Source organism: Chionomys nivalis, chromosome 8, assembly GCF_950005125.1.
Source record: "Chionomys nivalis chromosome 8, mChiNiv1.1, whole genome shotgun sequence".
NCBI classification, from domain to species: Eukaryota; Metazoa; Chordata; class Mammalia; order Rodentia; family Cricetidae; genus Chionomys; species Chionomys nivalis.
This window is the reverse complement of record NC_080093.1, coordinates 49213860-49228088: the sequence shown is the minus strand read 5'-3', so window position 1 is coordinate 49228088 and position 14229 is coordinate 49213860. Positions and strand designations below refer to the sequence as shown.

The following is a 14229-nucleotide window of genomic DNA, read 5'->3' as shown; positions in this document are numbered from 1 at the left end:
CTTGGGAGGCAGCACTTGGATCTCTTGAGTTTGAGGCCAGACTGGTCTACAGATCAAGTTCCAGGAAGCCAGAGCTACACAGAGAAACCGTGTCTCCAAAAACACAAATTTTAAATATTAAAATTTATGTCAATCTGATCTGTCCAGTCTCAATACATATTGTTTTTAGTTATGTGTATGCAGGTGCCTGAGGAGGCCGGAAGAGGGTGTGTCTGGTCCCTAGGAGCTGTAGTCACAGCTTGTGTAAGCTTCCCAACATGAGTGCTGGGGCCAAACTGCAAGAGCAATACCTAGTCTTCACCACTTTCTTTCGCTTTTTGTTTGGTTGTTTGGTTTTTTGAGACAGGGTTTCTCTGTGTAGCTTTGGAGCCTGTCCTGGAACTCACTCTGAGGACTAGGCTGGCCTCGAACTCACAGAGATTTGTCTGCCTCCCAAGTGTGCTCACTGCCCATTTCTTTAAAAAAAAAAAAAAAGTTTACAACATTCTGCCTCCATGTATGCCCGCGCGCCAGAAGAGGGCGCCAGATCTCATTACAGATGGTTGTGAGCCACCATGTGGTTGCTGGGAATTGAACTCAAGACTTCTGGAAGAGCAGCCAGTGCTCTTAACTACTGAGCTATCTCTCCAGTCCCAGTGCCCATTTCTTTACCTATCATTTATGGCTTTTCTTGTCATAGTCTAAATGGCCCACAAACCCCAAAGCATTTATTTATTCACATGGTCTTGGACCAAAAATATCTTGACTTCTTATTCACTGGGTTATTTAGAAACTGTATATATGAAGATTTCAGCCTATGAAGCTATAGTTTATGAAGGTGAATTTAAGCTGGAGTGATGACTTAGCAATTAAAAGTACTTGCTCTATCTGATGACCCATGTTCCCAGGCTCACAACTGTCTGTAACTCCAATCCTGGGGGATCCAATGTCCTCTTCTGGCCTCCATGGGGAGCCAGGAACACATGTGTATGCAGACAAAATGCTCATACATACAGAAAAAATAAAATAAATAAATTTAAAAATGAAGAAAAGAAAACCACCAGGCACGGTGGTGTGTTCCTACCTAGAGTCCCAGCATTCAGGAGCAAAGATTAGGAAGGGGTCAAAATCATCCTTATAGTAATTTTGAGGCCAACCTAGCCTATATAAAACCTGTCTCAAAAACTGAATAAATAATAAAAAGGGCTGTCAAGATGGCTCAGCAGTCAAGACTGGATTCCTGAAAATTGTCCTATACGCACTACGCTATGCAAGCACTCTAAATCCACCTACCATACACTGAAATAAGTGCGGCTGGGCATAGGGGCACACACCTCACAGGCAGGTGGATCTCTGTGAGTTTGAGGCCATCTTTGTCTACACAATGAGTTCCAGAGTAAACCAGGGATGCCTAGTGAGACCTTGTTTCTTTCTTTCTTTCTTTTTTTAAATATTTATTATGTATACAATATTCTGTCTGTGTGTCTGCCTGCAGGCCAGAAGAGGGCACCAGACCCCATTACAGATGGTTGTGAGCCACCATATGGTTGCTGGGAATTGAACTCAGGACCTTTGGAAGAACAGGCAATGCTCTTAACCTCTGAGCCATCTCTCCAGTCCCAAGACCTTGTTTCAAACAAACAAACAAAACCAACTCTAAGTTAATTAGCATTAACTAAAAGTAATGAAATCTTTAGATTACTTGTACTTCATGCTATAAAAATACACAGGCCTTGGAAGGGCTCAGACCAGCACTGCACAGAGACAGGTGACAGGAAAACAGCACAGACACTGTGGAACTCAGGGACGAGGCCAACTACCCAATCAGAGGGACGGCTACATCTTGCTGTTTCTGGTTCCCTATGAAATCTGGTAGCCAGAACTGGGAGGGGGGAGGCAGATTTGTGGATCAGTCTGTAGCAATCCAGAAGATTCTCTGAAGAAAGGGCTGTTTAGATTCATTTCCTGTCTCTGCTTATTGAAATCTGTGGTGACAAGGGACATGAACTCCAGTGTTTCAGTTCAGAGAGCCAAAGCTTGGGATTTGGCCAAAGCCTTCCCTCCATTGGGAAAGCATTTAGCTACTCATCTACACACTAACCACTCACCTGCCTAAAGCTTGCTGTGGACTAGCTCGGCATGGTGGCTTGCACCTTTAAAACAGCGCTCTCTATTTTAAAACACGAGGACCTCTGAGGCTAGCCTGGTCTACAGAGCAAAGTCCAGGATAGTCAGGGCTATGCAAGGAAATCCTGTGTTTAAAACAAAACAAAACCTCGAAAAACAAAAAACAAAATAAAACAAAAAAAAAACAAAACAAACAATCAAAGCTAAAAGCCTGTTGTGGAGCTAGGACATGCTCCCCCACCTTTCTGAGCCCTTGCCTGTCCCCTGTACAACGTCCCTGTGGGAATACTGAGCTGCCCTTGCCTGTCCCCTGTACAACGTCCCCGTGGGAATACTGAGCTGCCAGGAAGTACAAAGGATAGAATGGTGTGGGCTGCTGCCCCTTGCCTACACCACAGGCTCCTGCTGTTCAGCTCATTCTGCCTGCCACTCCACAAGGGAACATCTCAATACTCAGAAACATTCTTCTGTTTGTTGGAATCAGTCTATGTTCTAGAACCTTGTCCTCTTCAATGCCTCCCTCACTCTGGAATACACTACTGTTTCTGCCAGAATACCCTAGAATGGCAGGACTTTCCTGTCTCTGGACACTAACCACTTGCTCCAGTTCCTGAGCCTGACTTGAGTCCAGGCTGTGACCAGGATGAGATGGCGGGACCGAATAGCCGTATTCTTCTTCCCTCCAGGCATGATGCTCACCGTAGCTGCATTAATGCTCTTCTTCCTACACATGGGTGTATTTGCTAGTGATGTTCACAACTTCTGTGTCAGCCACCACTACGACCGCATGAGCTTCCGATACACGGTTGTCCTGATAGTAGGTCTGGGAGGGGCTCGGGGGCTGGCTGGGGAAAGCGAAGGGGCTGATGAAAGTGTCTACGTTAGGGCCGCTCTCCCACTGGACCCTCTCCCAGTTCTCCCAGGTGATCAGCATCTGCTGGGCTGCCATGGGGTCACTCTACGCAGAGATGACTAGTGACAAGTTTCTTCGCTGCTTTGCGCTGATCATCCTGAGTGAGTGGGGAGGTGTGCTTACAAGGAGGGGGAGTTTTGAAACCCTAAGAAGTGGGGACAAAACTGTTGAGCTGATGGGCTCTCTCCTCCACTCAGTACTCAATGGAGCCATGTTCTTCAACCGCATGTCCCTGGAGTTTCTGGCCATCAATTACCGAGAGGAGAACCACTGAGGCCTGGGGATTGGGGACAGGGCTGAGAAGGGAGATGGAAAAAGCTGCTTCAGGTGTTTTAATAAAGTCTGTTGTTTATTTGCACCTGTCTGCTCCGTTGAGGGTGAAGTAGGAGGCTGGAGACCCAGGAACCAGCAAGTGAAGACCAAAACGACCAACAGGGCTACAGACCTGGCCTGCAGCCTCAGCCTCCAGCTGACTTGGTCCAGGGGATTGTAGTGTCTCAGGACTGAGGAAAAGGAGTAGAGAAAAGCCCCCAGGCCTCCCCGACCTTCTCTCCCCAGGACTTCGGGTCCTAAGCTGGCCCAGACAAGCACAGGCTCAGGAAGGACCTACACGGATGTGAGGGTTCATGAGTGGGTCCAGATTGGGATCACTGTCAGCTGCAGCTCGGCCGAGGCGAGACATAAGGGCAAGGAGTGCCAGGAAGCCCAGCAGCCCTAGCAGGAGCAGGAGCCCTGCCCGCTGGAGCAGAGTCAGTGGCCGCTTCCGGGACCCAGCCCTGCTCCTGAGAGGAATGAGCAAAAGTCAGGTGAGGCCCTAAGACCCTGCCCTGGCACAGAGAGAATTCTTAGCCACTATCTTTAGGCCTTAATTTCTTTATCTGTGCACTGGGAGTGACCACCCCTGTTCCCCTGCACTGGCCATCATCTGGGGTTATTATGAAGCTTGAGCCAGTAACACACAAATTGTCCTGGAAGCTTGAACATGAAGGAGACTAATAAAAATCAGGTGACATCACAGCAGGAAGGGGCCTCAGAGCCCAATTTCAAAGGGCACAGCCCCTGAAAAGGACATGCATAGTAAGCCTGCCTGCCAGCCAGGACCTCACTGTGGCCCTGGCACTGGATCCTGCCAGTGCCCAGAACAAGCCTACTGTCATTAAATTGTCCACCATGGGGCCTCTCCTTTCGGACACTCATCCTGCATGTCTCCATGTACCTGAGAAGTTGGGCCAGCCAGCCCAGAGCAGGCCGGCGGCGATATTTGTCGTCATCACAATCTCCATGGAGTCCTGCTGTTCGGTCATCATCCCGTGTGTCATATACCTTCCTTGGGGCTATAGGGATAGAAACACCAGCATGAACAGGCTCAGACAAACTGGCCCTGTGGCATGCGTGGAGGTGGGATAAAGAATCTCCTGCCCTCCCAACCTAACAGAGCATCTTGTGCTGTGGGACAATGGTCTTTTATCCTGTCACTTGTATTATTTTTAATAAAATGCTGATTGGCCAATAGCCAGGCAGGAAGTATAGGTAGGGGAACGAGAATTCTGGGAAGATGGAAGTTTCAGCCTGCAGTCGTCACCCAGAAAGGAAGCCAGACACAGAGCAAGCAAGATGTGACTGCCTTGCCAAAAAAGGTGCCAAGCCACGTGGCTAACATAGACAAATATTATAAACTAATATAAGTTATAGAAATTAATAAGAAGCCTGACCTAATAAGCCAATCAGTTTATAATTAATGTAGACCTCTGTGTGTTTCTTTGGACTAAATGGATGTGGGACTTGGTGAGACAGAAAACCTCAGCCAACAATCTTGGAAATTGTGGGAAGGCAGTATCTGTCCTTGGAGTGAAGAAGAGCCATTCCACATGGGGCTCCTGAGCTCTCGCCACACAAATCACCCATACTTTTCCATTCTCTGACTGCGGAAATTCCCCAGCTCACCGTGTGTCAGGGCCTCAGCACCACCCATGTGTATGACGGTGTGCTGCTCGGGGTGGCTTGGGGAAGAAGGGGGGTGGGGAACCTGGCTGTAGAAAGCTGGAGCAACAGACGTGCTGTCTATCTCTTCTTGCACAGGGGGGTTGGTAGCTGTGGATGGAGAAAGAACTGTCAGTGGAGCAGGGAGGCAAGGCCCACCCAGACAGCAGATGGAGGCCACCACTTACCATTAAAGCTGGACCAGTCAGAGAAGTCTGAGGAATTGAGGGGCTCAGGCTCTGGGCTTATCGCCTCATCGATCTGGAGAAAGGAATAAGTTAGCAGCCTGGCTACTCCTGCTGCTCACCCATCCAATCTGGCTCAGGTGGGGGGTCAGGGCAAACAGATGACCAGACAGGCAGGGGGACTCTCACCAGAGGAAGGCCCAGTCCTGCCCGGGCCCAGTTGACCGTGGCTAGCTTCTCTCTCAGTGCTGAAGCCACGGGGCCAGCTAGGTTGGCTGGGGGGAAGATGGGGCCATTACAGCTGGGGCACTGGTAACCCGCAGGAGCAGTGTTTCGTGGTAGCTGAGCAGCACGTTCATTGATGCAGGCCCAGTGGAAGAGATCTTAGGACCCATGAAATAAGAAGGAAAAGAAAGATAAAGACAACTGTGGGCTCTTAGCCTAGGCCGAGCAATGCCCCCTGCCCTGCCCCTGCCAGCTCATTGCAGGAATGAATGGGCATATATGTGGATACCCAGGGCCATTCTTTTTTCTCCTCACCCCTGGTCTCTAAGGCTTCATTCAGCCTTCTTGTGAATACCATTGTACTAAATCACAGTAGATTAGACTTGGTCAGTCCATAAGGAGAAGGTGTGGCTGGGAAGAAAATGCCATCTACCCTATCAAGAGTCTTCTCTGGGCCTGAACTCATCACACTCCTTGGGCTATTAACCTAGCACTTGGGAGGTGGAGGCAGGAGAATCAAGAGGTCAAGGTCATCCCCATGAGATATCCCAGACTCAAAAAAAAAAAAAAAAAAACTAGAATACTTCCAGGCTGGGCGGTGGTGGCGCACGCCTTTAATCCCTAATCCAGCACTTGGGAGGCAGAGGCAGGCGGATCTCTGTGGGTTCGAGACCAGCCTGGTCTACAAGAGCTAGTTCCAGGACAGGCTCCAAAACCACAGAGAAACCCTGCCTCGAAAAACCAAAAAAAAAAAAAAGAGAATACTTTCAGGAAAGCTTCCAGACATACGCAGATTCATGCATATATCCAGAGGCACAAATATACACGTACTTATAAAATATAAGCAAACCCAAGAACAATTCCCTCAACCTACACTGGATGTCACTCATGTAAGGTATACACATCTGTACATTCATGTCAGCTGATACTCAGAATCAATCACCCTCATGTCATCATGAATTCTACGATACATGTGTTTATATACGTTCATGTCACCATGCACTCTACGGTACACGTGTTCATATACATTCATGTCATCATGCATTCTACGGTACACGTGTTCATATACACTCATTATCCACTAACTCTCCCATGAGTATTAAAGTACACCTTTGTATGAGTATACACATAGTTTCATGGGAAAACCAGGTAAAGCTGCCCCCTTTGCACCGGCATCTTGAAAGACTTAAGCTGAGGCTTTTACACTAGGCTGTGGCTACTGACTCCCTCTAACTGTAACGTGGGAGGCGCTTCCTCTCTGTTCAGTCTTGGAGTCAGTAACGTTCCTGAACAATGAATCTTGCTCACAGTCATCTCCAGCTCTTGAAGACTGACAGAGCAGGAAGAGGAGAAAGGAAAATGCTTGCCTAGGCTTACAAAGCAGGGAAGCACCTAACAGGATCGGGATCTGAGGCTCTAGCCTCCAGGCTTGAGAGGCTCACTGTCTTGCTCCTAGAAGGGTGCTAGCAGACCAGTGCCCAAGCTGGACCCCGGAGCTGCCCAGACCCCAGAGCTGCCCAGACCTCACCATAGCAGACAAGACGGGTCGTCTCTCGACTGGCCAGGGGTGTGCTGCACAGGCGGCAGTTGGGGTTGTAGTCACTATCTTGTAGCCACTGCAAGTAGGACTGCACGATGCACTGGAGTGGGAGAGAGATGGCACAACTGGTGTCCTGGCTCCTGCCTTGTTTTTCTGTTTAGCCAGTGAGCATGAACTGAACACGTACTGAAGGCCCAGCAGAGAGAACTATACCCAAGCCCTTGTCCTTGGTTAGCTTACAACCTAGCTAGAGTACCTCATGGATTTGGAAGGAGCCCATCTTGCCTGCCCACCCAGTGCCCTGCTCAGCCACTGCTCCAAACGACCCACCTTGGCGTGATTGGCTACCAGACAGTGCTCGCAGACGTTGACTCGGTGTTCGAAGCAAAACAGGTTTGTCACCTTCCTCTTGGGACACTTGCAAAGTCCCATGATCGATCCTAGGGAGACGGTCTGAGTTAGCAGGAAACCAGGTTCTGGTGACTGCCACTTTGTTCTCACCAACCCAGTTCGTTTCTTTTTTTAAATCCCCCAGACCCGTTCCACACCAGTCCAAACGGCTTCAGTACGAGGAAAGCCACGCCCCCTACACAGACCTTACCACAGGCGACCCCTCATTCCATCACGACCCAACCCCTAGACGGACGACTTCTCCATCAAGAACTCCAAAATCACCAATCCCGCCCCCAAGACCCCACCCCCTCTTGGCCCCGCCCCCATCAGGCAGACCCCATTCTGGGTCTCAGAGAACCTCCGCGATACCGGTCGCGACGAGTTGCGTAGAGTGGTGGGAAGCGCGGAATGTCGGAAACTGCGTTGACCCACTCCGGTAGCTGAAGCGCTGCTCCCTTCGGCTCCGGCCGCTCTGATTATCCCTCCGCTGCCACGTCTCTTCCGGGTGCGGCGCACGCTGATGACGCCACAGCGCCCCCAGGCCACGCCTCGGCTTTACGCAAGACGTAAACCTTTGACGACAAAGAGGTTGTCCAAGGGCCGGCCTTCTTCTTGCGTCACTTCCGCTTCCTTCCTCTTTAGGCGGGTAATTTGAACGTTTGTGGACACAAGCTTCCCGGTCGGCGAGAGCGTAGGTTGGCAACTGCGGAGGAGACTGAGCCGGATCGTGGGCATGTCGGAGCGGCGAACGCGGTCCGGAGGGGCCGCCCAGCGGTCGGGTGAGCGGCGGGCGCGCGAGAGCGGTAGGGCCGCGTCGTTTGGGGAACGAAGCTTAGCTCCCCTTGGAAGACGCCCGCTTTCCCGAATTCGTCAAGCATCTTGCTTCGTTTGATTGTTGTCTTATTTTTTAACTCGAACCACGTTTTGCTTATCCTTAAACATGTTTCCTTTCCAGGAGTCAGGACTCCACTTACTAAGTCTTCTAAGAGGTTCCAGCGGAAATCTGGCTCAGATCTTCCAAACATCCTTCCTGAAATTTGGCCGAAGGTACGATCCGAATTCCTCAGGTTCTGACCAAGAGGGCTTTGAATTAATGTAAAGCTTATGGTAATCTCTCGTCCTCTTTTCAGACACCTCATGCGGCTCCGGTCAGAAAGCCCATCGTCTTGAAGAAGATCGTGGCTCACGCAGTAGAGGTGAGGAACCGAGAAAGGGATTTGGGAGTGAGATGTCAAAACTGGGCTTAGCTATTGATTGACGGCTTGATGTTATCCCTACAGGTCCCATCTGCCCACACGCTTCGAAGGAGTCCTAGGGTGAGTTCAGTTCCATCTCCTTATTTGTGTGGGATCCAGTTCACCTTAGAAATAAGGGTACAGCCAGGTGGTGGTGGTGCATGCCATTAATCCCAGTACTTGGGAAGCAGAGGCCAGTCTGGTCTACAGAGCGAGTTCCAGGACAGGCTCCAAAGCTGCACAGCTTATCTCAAAAAGTAAGAAAGGTTAGACACACTGCATATTAAGCACTACTTATACCCAGGCAGCTGAGAACAGTTTGCCTCTTGAGACCTTCATGAATTTTCACCTTAGGTCTCGCTGCGTAACCTGTTGTCCTGAACTAACTGGAAGTTGCTGTAGACCAGGCTGGTCCTAAGAGCTCTGCCTGCCTCTGCCTCCCAAGTGCTGAGATTAAAGGCATTGGCCACCACCGCTGAGCTATGACTCAACTTTTAAGGAAAATAGTGAAAATGCTCTAAAAATGAGCCAGGCAGTGGTGGTGCACGCCTTTAATCCCAGCACTTGGGAAGCAGAGGCAGGTGGATCTCTGTGAGTTTGAGGCTAACCTGATCTACAGGACAGCCAGAGGCAGAGAAACCCTGCCTCAAAAAACAAAAACAACAAAAAAAGCTGAGTTATGCCCTAATCACAGGTCTTCTATAAACCATTTTGCGTTGGTGGCACACGTCTTTAAACCCAGAACTCTGGGAGGTAGAGGCAAGGAGGTCTTTGGGTTCCAGGACTACACAGAAAATAATACTATCTTGAAAAACCAAAAGAAAAAAAAATCTGTTTTGCTTTTATTGATTGTTAATGGTTATAGAATGAGTTGTGTTTGGAGTCTGCAAAGATGGCTCCGGTTGCCAGGAAGTGGTGGCATGAGCCTTTAACTTCAGCACTCTGAAGGAAGAGGCAAGTGTATCTCTGAGTTCAAATATAAAAGATGAGTTATATGTATGTGCTTTTGTAATTTGGGCAGAACTTTTAAGGACTTTGGTTGTTCACCCAAGAACACCTTGTGTTTTTGTTTTGAGGTTGTGTTTCCTATAGCCAAGCCTGGCCTTGAACTTAGTATGTGGTTAAGGCTGGTTTTGAATTCCTGTTCCTCCCAAGTGCTGTAATTACAGGTGTGCACCAGCAACCAGTATACCCAATGATGTTTTGTTTCTGTGTTTGTCTAGTTGACTTGGTACTCAAGGCTATCTTCCTTCCTAAGCCCCAGAGTGCTGGAATTATGGACGTGAGCCATAGTCCCCAGTTTGGATTTGTTATTCTTTTTGGTTTTTTGAGACAGAATTTCTCTGTAGCTTTGGGGCCTGTCCTGGAACTAGCTCTTGTAGACCAGGCTGGCCTCAAACTCACAGAGATCCGCCTGCCTCTGCCTCCTGAGTGCTGGGATTTCTTATTCTGATGTGTGGTGCTGGAGGTCAATCCCAGAATAGTGCACATGCTAAACAGGTGCCCTGCTATCAAGACAACCCCAACCAGCTTTTTTTTTTTTTTTTTTTTTTTTGGTTTTGGTTTTGGTTTTTCGAGACAGGGTTTCTCTGTGGTTTTGGAGCCTGTCCTGGAACTAGCTCTTGTAGACCAGGCTGGTCTCGAACTCACAGAGATCCACCTGCCTCTGCCTCCCGAGTGCTGGGATTAAAGGCGTGCGCCACCACCGCCCGGCCCCCAACCAGCTTTTAACTGAGGTACTGACAGAGTGAAGCTGGAATGTAACAGAAAGATTTCTCTGGGGTATGTGAGTGATTTCATTGGAGTTCTAGGACCCAGGGAGAGAGCCTTGAGTTAAGATGGCAGTGGCCCAGCTAAGATAATGACTGTATAAATGTCCTCTCACACTCTTCCCGGAGAGCTTCCTGACACATTTCTCTAGAAATATCTTTATCAACATCTGATAGGATACTCGTTTACACATTTGACATCTTCCCCCCTCTAAACATAAGTACTGTGAAAGTGGGGACGTCTGAATTCAAGGCCAGCCTGGTCTACATAGAGAGACCCTGCCTCAAAAAATACAATCTGGGAGCTTTGTGGATGCAGACGATGGGGATACAATAGTCGGGGTGGTCCCGCTTCTTTGTTTTCAAGTTAACTTTCTTATGTAGCTCTGGCTGTTCAGGAACTCTAGACCAAACTGGCCTCAGTTCACAGAGATCGCCTGCCTCTGCTTTCAAGTGCTGAGTTGAAGGCATGTGCCACCACAGCCAGCTGAAGTGTTCCTTGGGGACTCTCCTTCCTTCCTTGTATCAGAGCATGAGTGTCGTTGGATTTGTCCTTTTACTAGGTCTTGGCCTCCAGAAAACTAGGTGCCAAGTTCGTGTCCATTAGTTCAGTGTGCAAGGTTCTGCTGTACTCTGGGCGTTGACACAGTTAGCTAGTCAGCTGGTGACCCCGATCCTCAAGAAATTTCCCCCATCTGGGTGGCATGACTGAGTTAACTAGTAACAGGCCACTGTTACTATATAATATAGATAGCTATATTGCTGTACTAGAAGTTAAAAATGGTATTGTAGCAGAGTAGCTGCAAATGAAAGTCTGGGCTAATCTGAATCCCAGGTGAAGGACAGCCTCCCTGAGGAGGACCTGTTTAAACTGAAAGTGGGGGGTACAGTGACCAACACATGAGCCTCAAGTACATTGTCAGGTTAAGTTTTTGCTGACCAGCTTTGCTATGGCTCCATTGGCCTTGGGTCAAAGCCTTCATGGTAGCCTGTGTGTACAGAGGTGGTATTGCAGTGTACCTTAATCAGTTAGGATTAAAGGTGTGCACCACCACCCGGCTTGTTTTGCTTTTTAAACGTGCCCACCCTTGGTTTTCTTTTTCTTTTTTAAAGATTTATTTATTTAGTATACAGTATTCTCAGTATTCTGTCTGCATATGTGTCTGCAGGCCAGAAGAGGGCACCAGATCTCATTACAGATGGTTGTGAGCCACCATGCAGGAATTGAACTCAGGACCTTTGGAAGAGCAGGCAATGCTCTTAACCACTGAGCCATCTCTCCAGCCCATCCTCGGTTTTCTATCTTGTGTTTTTAGTATGCAGTGGAGGCACTGATGCCAATGCTGCTTTCGTTTTCCCTGATAGATTCCCAGTGCCCAAAACATTCCCTGGTGTAGGGCAGGTCACCAGTAAAGAGGTGAACATTTTGGAAAACTCTTTAGCAGTGGCGTTGACCCATAGAACGTGAGTGAGATTAGATGCATGGATGCAGGCAAAACAAGGGGCCATGAAGCCTGTATGGGTATGCTGGGACTTTGTCAGCTGGAGAGGTAGGTGGCTCTATGCCAGGTACATTGACTGTGGCAGCAAGTGTAGCAAATGTAATGAATCTTGTGTGTGGCTTCTCAGGAGCAGTGATGCTTCTCTTCTCAGCAATGGAGTAGACCCCAGGGTTTGTGCATTATGAGTATATGCTCCATGACTGTTCATTGCTCAAAATCTGTCCTGAGCTGGGTGGCAGCGCATACGCCTTTAATCCCAGCACTTTCGAGGCAGAGGCGGGCGGATCTCTGTGTTTAAGGCCAGCCTGGTCTACAAAGTGAGTTCTAGGACAGCTAGGACTGTTTCACAGAGAAACCCTGTCTTAGGGGGTAAAAAACTGTCCTGGACTAGGGGTGGAGCTCCTCAGCACAGCGGTTGCCTTACATACACAAGGCCCTGTGTCCCATCCCCAACCCCATAAAATACACAAGAAACAGAACTGTCTTCTATGCAGTCTTTCCCTTCCTGAATCCCCTAGCTGACAGGGGTTCTCTCTCCTGTCCCGATACAGATCTCTTTTATCTTGGAAAAAGAAAACAGCCCTCCTCTCAAGGTCCCTACTAAGGAGGACCTCTTCAAGACTTGCAGTGTCCCTGGTACCCCCACCAGCACCCCAGTGCTGTATGCTCAGAATGTTGACTCTAACTCCGGGGAGGGAGAGCTGGACATCAGAGACTTGGAAATGTCCCAGAAAGTCAGACGATCATACAGTCGGCTGGAGAGCCTCAGTTCTGCCTCAACCTCCACTCCTGGTCGCCGGTCCTTCTTTGGCTTTGAGGGACCTGAAGACTTGCCTGGAGTCTCACCTGTTGTGTGTTCAAAGTTAACTGAAGTTCCAAAGGTACCTGTGAAGCCCTGGGTTCCAGACACAACCCTTCCTGGTATCTCTCCTCCAGCTGTGAAAGAGAAGCGAAAGAAGAAGGTGCCAGAGATCCTGGTGAGTAAGGGGCAGGGTCTCCTGCAGGTGCACTGTACAGGCAGGGAGTGTGTGGGGCCAGGATCAGCTCTGGCCCCTGAGGGTGTGGGTAAGTTACATGCTCTGGCTGACATGACTGCCTTCCCCGCTCATGTGCCCTCATTTCTTCCCACCAGAAATCGGAGCTGGATGAGTGGGCTATGGCCATGAATGCTGAGTTTGAAGCTGCTGAACAGTTTGATCTTCTGATTGAATGAGATAGAGTGGGGGTACCCCCGGCCATGCTCTCACCTCTCTCTCCTTGTGCATATTGCCCTTGAGTAGAAAGGACTTGTAAGGTCCTCTTTATTGGCCTTGTTATCCAGAAAGGTGTTGCTGGCCCCCGTCATATTGTAACTAGTACCCTGGGCGGTCTACCTCCACAGTGTTGGAGATGAGAAGCCATTCTGCTCTGAGCCCACACTGTCAGAAACAGGTTCAGCCGTGGGCTGTCTCTGGTGTTGCCCTCTGGTGGCTTGGAGTCTGGCCACCAACCAGTAAAAGCGTTCTATAGAGTCTGATAGGGAACTCACAGGCTGGGGAGCTGGACTTGGAGTCTGGGTTATGAAAAAGGCAGAGGGAGTCATAGTTGGGTGTTTTTTTTTTTTTTTTTAAGCACATGTGACTATTACATAGGAGCTGTTCGTGTCTGTGTTCTGCTCTTAACACATTGGTGAATGAGGTACCGATGCTTGGGGCACAGTGGACATACTCCATAGTGTGGGCTCCAGATGCCACCAAGTCAGGGTTTGTGGTCTCTCTTTGACCATCCTCTCCTCACCCACATCTCTTTCTTTCTGATGAGCTGCAGTCTCAGCTCTAGGATGTGGTTCTTTGCAACTACACTGAGAAAGCTCTGGGTGTTACTGCCCATGATCCAGACAGCTGCTCACTGGAGGCCGTGAGCTTGACTATTACACTCTCACATGAGACCATTCCGAGGGGGTTGCTGGGAATTAAAATGTGTGTCTCGTGGTCTCTCTCTGCGGAAATGTCTCCTGCCTACCACTCCTCTCTGGTAGAAGATACGGTTTCAAACGCCATTGGATTTTTGCAAGTTTATGGGAGGAGAAACTGTGGGGAATGAGAACTGCAAGCAAGCACACTCTTACACCAGGATGGTTTTGGGTGGAGCACACCTGAAGAATTTGTCCTCGCTGGTTCCTGTGGACCCTGAGCTGGACCCTGCTGATTGCTGCCATTACTACAAACCCGTCTGGCCTTTGCGGAACTAATGTGCAGCCCAAGGAGAAAGGTTTAATGTAAATAAACTTTTAAATAGTTTTTACCTGTTTGTAAACTGTTTTCTATTTAGTCGAAGACAGAGCTGCTGGTGTGAAGCCCTGAATGCCTGGGCTGCTCCTCTACAGCCTGACTTTCCTCTAA

The 14229-nt window shown here is 49.1% G+C and overlaps 3 protein-coding genes across 7 annotated transcripts; 2 read left to right on the top strand and 1 right to left on the bottom strand.

The window, feature by feature from the left end:
• The first annotated feature begins 2749 nt into the window (after positions 1-2749).
• Positions 2750-3319, top strand: Tmem262 (transmembrane protein 262). Of its 2 annotated transcripts, none has more exons than XM_057780015.1 (3): positions 2750-2923; positions 3021-3088; positions 3217-3319. In XM_057780015.1, the coding sequence occupies exons 1-3, from the start codon at positions 2750-2752 to the stop codon at positions 3317-3319; spliced, it is 345 nt and encodes a 114-aa protein (XP_057635998.1). The 2 variants fall into 2 exon arrangements, with proteins under 2 accessions (XP_057635998.1, XP_057635997.1); XM_057780014.1 differs by having other exon boundaries at positions 3021-3120; positions 3217-3293.
• Positions 3320-3367: 48 nt separating this feature from the next.
• Zfpl1 (zinc finger protein like 1) lies at positions 3368-7846 on the bottom strand. Of its 4 annotated transcripts, none has more exons than XM_057778155.1 (8): positions 7701-7846; positions 7280-7389; positions 6938-7049; positions 5374-5567; positions 5188-5260; positions 4964-5110; positions 4236-4353; positions 3368-3801 (listed from the first exon to the last, which is right to left on the bottom strand). In XM_057778155.1, the coding sequence occupies exons 2-8, from the start codon at positions 7379-7381 to the stop codon at positions 3615-3617; spliced, it is 933 nt and encodes a 310-aa protein (XP_057634138.1). In that variant the 5' UTR covers positions 7382-7389; positions 7701-7846; the 3' UTR covers positions 3368-3614. The 4 variants fall into 4 exon arrangements, with proteins under 4 accessions (XP_057634138.1, XP_057634139.1, XP_057634140.1 ...); XM_057778156.1 differs by having other exon boundaries at positions 7712-7846; XM_057778157.1 differs by lacking the exon at positions 7701-7846 and adding an exon at positions 7546-7630.
• A 150-nt stretch (positions 7847-7996) lies between these two features.
• LOC130880256 (sororin-like) lies at positions 7997-13922 on the top strand. The gene is made up of 6 exons (XM_057779203.1): positions 7997-8121; positions 8298-8389; positions 8473-8538; positions 8623-8658; positions 12400-12825; positions 12981-13922. Exons 1-6 carry the CDS (start codon positions 8076-8078, stop codon positions 13059-13061), a joined length of 747 nt encoding a protein of 248 aa, XP_057635186.1. The 5' UTR covers positions 7997-8075; the 3' UTR covers positions 13062-13922.
• Positions 13923-14229: the final 307 nt, after the last annotated feature.

Excerpts from the sequence above, each read along its gene's own strand:
- Tmem262 (XM_057780014.1), top strand. The coding sequence starts at position 2,750 with ATGAGATGGCGGGACCGAATAGCCGTATTCTTCTTCCCTCCAGGCATG. Across the intron at positions 2,924-3,020 it reads GATACACGGTTGTCCTGATA|TTCTCCCAGGTGATCAGCAT; the intron begins GTAGGTCTGGGA and ends ACCCTCTCCCAG. Across the intron at positions 3,121-3,216 it reads CTTTGCGCTGATCATCCTGA|TACTCAATGGAGCCATGTTC; the intron begins GTGAGTGGGGAG and ends TCCTCCACTCAG.
- Zfpl1 (XM_057778155.1), bottom strand. The coding sequence starts at position 7,381 with ATGGGACTTTGCAAGTGTCCCAAGAGGAAGGTGACAAACCTGTTTTGC. Across the intron at positions 5,568-6,937 it reads GACCCGTCTTGTCTGCTATG|ATCTCTTCCACTGGGCCTGC; the intron begins GTGAGGTCTGGG and ends ATGGGTCCTAAG. Across the intron at positions 4,354-4,963 it reads TGCTGAGGCCCTGACACACG|CCCCAAGGAAGGTATATGAC; the intron begins GTGAGCTGGGGA and ends CTATCCCTATAG.
- LOC130880256 (XM_057779203.1), top strand. The coding sequence starts at position 8,076 with ATGTCGGAGCGGCGAACGCGGTCCGGAGGGGCCGCCCAGCGGTCGG. Across the intron at positions 8,122-8,297 it reads AGGGGCCGCCCAGCGGTCGG|GAGTCAGGACTCCACTTACT; the intron begins GTGAGCGGCGGG and ends TTTCCTTTCCAG. Across the intron at positions 8,659-12,399 it reads CGCTTCGAAGGAGTCCTAGG|ATCTCTTTTATCTTGGAAAA; the intron begins GTGAGTTCAGTT and ends GTCCCGATACAG.